The 7,735-nt window shown below is 46.5% G+C and overlaps 1 protein-coding gene and 1 pseudogene across 3 annotated transcripts in view; one reads left to right on the top strand and one right to left on the bottom strand.

Moving 5' to 3' along the window:
- Positions 1-1,770: 1,770 nt before the first annotated feature.
- The window catches only part of LOC135811727 (serine/threonine-protein kinase WNK1-like), a 20,845-nt gene continuing 14,880 nt past the window's right edge, over positions 1,771-7,735 (bottom strand). For 2 of the 3 annotated variants that reach the window (XM_065324966.1, XM_065324965.1), the window contains exons 6-8: positions 6,881-7,045; positions 5,351-5,464; positions 1,772-2,929 (exon numbers count right to left, since the gene is read on the bottom strand). In XM_065324966.1, coding sequence (XP_065181038.1) covers positions 2,027-2,929; positions 5,351-5,464; positions 6,881-7,045 — 1,182 coding nt within the window. In that variant the 3' untranslated portion in view covers positions 1,772-2,026. Of the gene's footprint in view, positions 2,930-5,350; positions 5,465-6,880; positions 7,046-7,735 lie in introns of all 3 variants that reach the window. The other variant, XM_065324967.1, reaches the window with a different exon arrangement.
- On the top strand, positions 6,132-6,296 carry LOC135813201 (U4 spliceosomal RNA; annotated as a pseudogene).

Below are 7,735 nucleotides of genomic sequence, written 5' to 3' on the forward strand. Positions count from 1 at the left end.
GAATCATGCATACGCACACGTACACCGACAATGTATACGACTGCACCGAGCCAGCCTTCATCGTCTGCTTCTGCAGGCCAGCCTCTTGCCAGTGTTGGCGTCATACCGACCGTAGATCTACGTCGTTAGCTAAATTATTCCTGCTGGAATTACGGATTCTGATTTCTGTATCCAATAACGTAATTATAAACCTGGTTTCAATTGTGCCATTACTTCTTTCAAGTGGCAATCGTCGTCGTCGGTCGTCATGGCACAGAAGTCGAACTTTCTACGGGCAAGCAGCACTACTTACAGTAGTACTAGTACTCGTACAACTACAGTAGTAACACTAAGTGACTAACAGTTATACGATGAACAATGCTGCGTACATGAATATGTACATGATGTACGCAGGGGTAACTCATGAGGCAAACTAATTCCAGTCCTTTTTGACTTGGCTTTCCCAAACCACAAGTAACGCTATTCTAGTTGCACTCAGTAGTGAACCCGTAGCACTAGGCGGTGTACACCAGCCACACTCGTCCCGAGCCCGATGTTTCCACATCCAAACTACATTGTGGCTGAACCCCGTCCCCAGTCCTTGGCTATGGAGCACATCTGGCAAGGTGCTCTACTTTCGACCACATGCTGGGACTTCATTGTAAAACGTATTAAATAGACTGATGATAATGTATTGCTACAGCACTTGGCTCTCGGTCCTGGAACAATCCACAAGCTTGCTGCCGTCAAAGCCGGCATGTACTTCAAGAAGTGCGAAGTAGAGTGTTTCATGGAACAACACAAACGCAAGAAAATCGGAGGTGGAAGAACACATCAGCTGACGCGGCAGGGTGAATAGGCCACCGATTAATCGAAACGGCTTGTCAGTACAATCGTTATACTAGTAATTAATGGTGTGCGTGCATGCGCGCGCGCGTGTGTGTGTGTGTGTGTGTGAGTGTGAGAGAGAGAGAGGCGTTTGTCGGCTGAGGTGGGGGTTGCCCCCCTGGCATGGTCATCTTGTGTAACCTACTACAATAATTATCTCGACTATACTCTCTCTCGTTCTCTCTCTCTCGTTCTCTCTCTCTCGTTCTCTCTCTCTCGTTCTCTCTCTCTCGTTCTCTCTCTCGTTCTCTCTCTCTCGTTCTCTCTCTCTCTCTCTCTCTCTCTCTCTCTCTCTCTCTCTCTCTCTCTCTCTCTCTCTCTCTCTCTCTCTCTCTCTCTCTCTCTCTCTCTCTCTCTCTCTCTCTCTCTCTCTCTCTCTCCATCTCTCTCTCTCTCTCTCTCTCCCTCTCCCTCTCCCTCTCCCTCTCCCTCTCCCTCCTCCCTCTCTCTCTCTCTCTCTCTCTCTCTCTCTCTCTCTCTCTCTCTCTCTCTCTCTCTCTCTCTCTCTCTCTCTCTCTCTCTCTCTCTCTCTCTCTCTCTCTCTCTCTCTCTCTCTCTCTCTCTCTCTCTCTCTCTCTCTCTCTCTCTCTCTCTCTCTCTCTCTCTCTCTCTCTTTCTTTCCTTGTCTCTGTGTCTGTCTGTCTGTCTGTCTGTCTGTCTGTCTGTCTGTCTGTCTGTCTGCCTCCTCAAGAGACGTGTAGCACAGTTGCAAAGTACAAATCTGAAGATGGAGACAAGGATTTAAGCTGGTGTTCAATGAACAACCTCTTGAACTGTCACTCCAAACATGGATATCATGCATGATGCAACTCCACTTGCCCTCCCCCTCCCCCCCCACCCCCTTTCCGCAAAAGCACTCCAACATACACACACAATGAAGTTGTTCGGAGGTACCAGAGTACAGTAACGGAGTATACAGATGAGAGTGAGTTTCACTTATACATGTACTTGTCAGTCTGGGTATTATGGACAGGGGACGTTGCGGCGTGAAACTAGTTTTTGGAACAAAAAATTTTGGAGCAAAATTACTGGACAGCCGCAGTGATGTGAAAACACTGATATTATCAACAGTCTGATGGAAAAGAGAAAGTATTATGCATAACGGTTTGCATACTGCACTCATCATCAGTGATTGATTGTAGTTAGTAACCCACTACACTCACACACTCATATCCAGTGTGTACAGAGAACCAGGACTATGGCCACGTCCAGCTACACTGAGTACCAGGGTACTGCCAAACAGTATGAGAGATGGAGTGAACCTACTATCTGCAACCATAGCTGGTAGTGGATAGACCTGACCAGATGAATTAATATCATATACAACACACTCAGCAGAAGGAGTGTAGGGGGAAATAACCATGCAATGGTCAGACAGTGCGCATGCTGCGCTACCCACCAGCTTAACACCATCAGGTGGAGTGGTGGACACCCACCTGCCATCATGGTGTTTGAGAAAACAACCAGTAACACCACCAACTATGTACAGTGAATCAGGGAACAGGACAAGTGATGCGTCGCTGCATGGTTGTGGCAATGAAGGTAATACTAGGCTAGCATTGGATGGTGAAGAAGAGCTCCACTGCTGGCTAGCTAGAGAATAGGTGCTAACATGACTGTGCTGTGTTCCATCACCATGCTGGCCACCATACAGAGAAATAGCATCATCACATACATGTAGAGTACACCAGGGATAGCTAGCGTGCTGAACGTTCGTAAGTTTGGTCCACTGACCACCACCACTACTACTACTACGGCCGCTATCACCGTTATCTGGTGTGTCGCAGTACTGCAGGATAGACCGCACAATCCTGGTGGTGCGAATCCATGTCTTGGTGTAGGTTTCACAGTGCATGTACAGCATATCACCATGGGATGCCAGTGATGGGCCAGCCAAGTTACTGTATTTCCTTGGTAGCTCAATACTGTGCCATGTCTGCAGGTCTGATGTCTTCATGATCTTGGTGACGTCCACGCCAACATGCCACACAGCAACCAGTTTGTCACTGTACGTGGCGAGCTTGGCATGGTTGCCATGCTGCTGTACTTCTAACTTGTTCCACTGCATAATGAAAGAAAACCACAAACCAGATAACGCACAGGCACAAAACAGACATCGACAGACACACACACACTTTCACACACGCACATGCACACACACATGCACACATACACCCCCCCCCCCCACACACACACCACACCTCATACCTCAGACATGCGCATCGCGGAAGCGATGATAGCGAACAGCTATGCTAGACATAGCAACTTGTGCTGGGATTACACCATTCAACAGCTTGCAAGGCTGATGAATTTGCCGCCACTAATTTTTAGCCTGGTATCCACCGCACAGCTGATTGAAGTGGCTTTTTTCGGGCCAGCGAATCCCTATTTTTCTTTTCTTTTTCACACACGCAACACCACATACTCCGGCATACACTGGCTGTTGGTAACCACCGAGGAGAATGAAAGAAGAGCTAGGAGAATGAGAAAGAGAAGAAAGACGTGTGTGACCATAATCATCTGGAATTGAACCCGCAACCTCTCGATTGGAAATCGACTGCACATACCACTGCACCATATGGGACACGCACCACACACACGCACACACACATACACACAAACACACACACAAACACACACACACACACACACACAAACACACACACACACACACACAGAAATATACACACACACACAGCACACACACATACAAACACGCACACACACACGCTCACACATACACACACAAAACCCACATAATAAGATACATGAAGAGAAATGAATGCAAATCTACTCTAATGACAATTATGTACATACATGTAAAAGGTGACCATTGCGGAAGATAGGCCGGTAGGCACAGTCGGTTGGTCTAAGACCATGATTTAGAAATGAGAGGTACCAGGTTCAAGTCTTGCTTGGTAGCGGAAGGATTTTTCAAGCTGTACTGCGACCCGCAGTGAATTGGGTCACCAGTAGCCTTTGGCAGGCAGTGCTGGCCGAATATTTTACAGAGGGTGGTGCTTTTTCTAGTACGTTTCATTCATGTTTGGTATGTAGATAAAGAAATGGAGCAGACTTCAAGGAAGTGCATGCCATAAGGTTTGTATGGCTCTGCCAATTTCACAGCGTTCCGAGCCGAATCTGGCAGTTTTTCAGCAGTATCTCGAAGGGTCAGTCACAAGTGACTGCTGTTTTTAACCAGGTCAAAGTAACCCTGCCCCCCCCCCCCCTCCCAATCGGGTCACTGACCTGGCTAACCTGGTCCTGGAGCAGACACTGGTTGGTATTTTTCTAACCAGAACATAAATTCAAGTTATTGACGCGGGCAAACTCCGCTATACTGCCTCTGGCTGTACCCGGAAGTTTGCTGAACTCGATGCTATTGAAAGTAATCTGTTAGTTGTTAGCACAAGACGAAGATGTCTAGTGAGAGCTTGTGGACCGATTGTTTTCACCACATACACACCGCAAAATGACGGCATACTGATATTAAATATCGCATTTCGGCCACAAATTCGAAATCAAAAACTGAATTCGCGGTTTGTGTGAGGCTAGGCTAGAGGCCGAGTTTCCCGCATCGGTAGGAACTACACAACCGTCAAGGATCACGGTGCAGATGCATCCTCTGAAGGGGAGCACATCAGACTCACCATTATAGTGGTCAAAGATGGAGAATCCCATTCGCTGCATCCATGCTTCTCTCGGGCAAGGCCAGGAGTTTCCAATTATTCATGGGTCTCAGAAAAATCCTTCTGCTTCCAAGCAGGAGTTGAACCTAGCACTCGTTCCCTCTGTTTCTCACCCATAGTCCTAGAACTTTCCATTGTTTGCCATAATTAGATACAAAATCCATCGCAAGTTCCATGGTTTTTGGGGATATATTTTAGGGTTATACCTATGGCTGAGTCGGGTAGCATTTTCTTCGGGTATCAGGTTCGGATAGTTTTCCACGGGTAGCACAGGTACCCGATCGGGTAATGTTTCCATAGCAAAACCACAATGCACTCCTTCCCTTGCACACTGAGTGCGTTAGATTACGCCCGCGAACCGATACATGAATCGATTCATGAATCGCCCCTGGCTATTCACATCACCCCATGTGGATAGGATGAATGGATTCCGAATCGATTCCAGGACTCATGACATGAAATCGAACGGCGAGATTCCATTCAAGAATCGATTCGCGGGCATAATCAAACGCACTCACTGGGTAGACAAGCGGAGTATTGCCATGATTACATGAATTTGTACACGTGCACTGTACATGATGTCATCTGCGACTTTGCGTTATCGGGTACTATCCTGTACCCGTGTATACGGTAGAACGGGTTTCCGACTACCCGTCCACACCACTTATTATACCCGTGAAAGGTATACATACAATCCAGACTTATTCCAAAGTGCTTCGAGGCATCTGGTATTCAAACTTGTCTAAAATTGCTACCCCTAAGTCTGAAAACACAATGGACTCATCCAATCGTACCGTTCTGCGTTTGTTGATGTTAGCAATCTGTGCTGGTGTTGGCATAGCAGGTAAGACATGATATCCTCTACCAACAGATGAATCAATTGTGCTTGCAGCTCCTGTGGCCTGTGCCTAAAAGCAGCAGAGGTGCACAATCAAAATACAAGGAATCACATAGAAACGAGTTATGAAGCAACTATCCACGACTGTAACAAGATGATAAGCAGTCAGAACGTGCGATAACAGGGTACAAAACTGACAGGCCACTGAGCCATTAGATTAACGACCTGAGACCTAGCTCTAACACATCTCCAGTAGGCACACCAACAGCGTCAACACACAGGGCGAACGACGCCAAAGCGAAGAAAGAGCGAAAAAATGAGCACTTCGAATTGTAGTTAGACCGCATTGTCATGTTATTAACTGGTCTCGGGTGAGTAGTCAGGCAAGGCTGTTGCGGCTTTTCGCTAGTCCTTTTCTCTGTCCTCCAGTGACTAGATCTGTCAATGAGGCACGATTACAGCTCCTCTGCATGACTCCAGTGGGCTATCCATGAGTCTTCCCCCTTTCAAGACTCCCATAACTACATGTATATCAGTAGAGCCAAAGCCACCTTTCAGGCAGCTCTTTCATGAGGCATGTGCTGCTGCTCAGCCTGGTATCCCAGATCCCGCTGCCCATTGATGGTGTGCTACAACCTTTCCATCCGGTGGCCATCACAGCTTTCAGGTCCAGCGCTTTTGCTGCAGCTTGACAGACATAGTCGCTGGAGGATTGAGAAAAGGACTAGCGAAGAGCTGCAACAGCGCAGTGGTAGTGCCATAGCCAATGAGGTCCAACCGAGGCGTGGTTATTGCTAGTTGAAAAAAAAAACTTGAAACAGCTTTGCCTGACGACTCACCCTTCCGCACCTAGAGCAGATTCATTCCTTGTTTGTGAAGAATACTGAACAGTTCTTATTAATTTTGTACTTCTGTCTGCCAGTGTCAAGCTCTGCTCCTGGTCACCACATAGCAATTTCTCACTGATAAGTAACTGCGATACTACCTCTACATACAATGTAATAATGATACCAAATCAAATCACACTAGTATTAAATAATTCACTTTTGATGACATTTATAATGTTTTGAAGGCAGTTTTGGGAACTTCTATCTTCATTTATGACTTTGACAGCCATTCATTATCTATTTGATCCATATTGCATGTCTCTTCAGCTATAAAGAGGCAATTTACATGTACGTTGCTATGGTAACCATGGCAATTTTAGTGAATAGGCCATAACTCTTGAACGGACAACTTTGACACATTCTGGTTTTCAGGGATCAGTTACTGGTTGTTATGCCATTCCAAATCCGTCAAAAAATCCTTCCTGGACAGGGTGTCACACTAACTCCTTATTCCTTGGACTTTTGCTGACTTGGCTCTTAACTATAGTGGGTGAATGATGTCCATCCAGGGATAAATGGAGCTAAGGCCATGTCGGGTGGTGCTTGCATGTTACAGACAATAACTCCTAATAAGGAATAGATTGCAACAGTTAACTTACTCTTGTTGCAGTGGCAGTGGCATTGACAGTGGCATTGACAGTGGCATTGACAGTGGCAGTGGTAGCGGCATTGGCAGTGGTAGCGGCATTGGCAGTGGCAGAGGCAGTGGCAGAAACTGAACTTGATGTACGCTCTGGTGCAGCAATGGGACTAGAAGCAGGTACCTGCAGTTTACACACACACACACACACACACACACACACACACACACACACACACACACACACACACACATACACACACATACATACACACACACATACATACACACACACACACACGCGCACGCGCGTTGGACAAATCAAACAAGTGACTATCTCTAACTCTCGTGAAGCCATTCCAGGAAAGTTGATTGGTCATCCCCTGGACGACAGTAATGGCCTCGTTCTGGTTCTTGATAAAAATTAATAGGGTTGGATATCTTGAGAAGTTGTACAACACAACCAGACAACCTTTTTATCGGTTGTGTAGTTGACTGACTATCTCGCAAGGACCAGATATGACATTCGTCGTAGTTTATACAAACAAATCTGACATACATGTGTAATAGGTGTATTTATACAAAGACGTACATACTCACTATTCGTATTTCCCGCTCGTTGCCCTTGGCAATGAGAGCCACCCACGTATAGAAGAGCGCATTCTCCAGTGGTTCTGTAGTCTAGTCTTGAGTCTTGAGTTGTCGTAGTCCTGTTCTCCTTTTCATTCTTGTTTACACTCTTGTCGAAATACTTCCATATTTCAATACTATAAAACCCTTGTGTTGTGGTGTGAGGGGACTTCATTAGCCGGGAGCTAACACTGGTGGCAGCGGTGGGATTTGAACCCACGCCTCCGGAGAGACTGGAGTAGCT

The sequence above is a fragment of the Sycon ciliatum genome, chromosome 3, assembly GCF_964019385.1.
Source record: "Sycon ciliatum chromosome 3, ocSycCili1.1, whole genome shotgun sequence".
In the NCBI taxonomy this organism is placed as follows: Eukaryota; Metazoa; Porifera; class Calcarea; order Leucosolenida; family Sycettidae; genus Sycon; species Sycon ciliatum.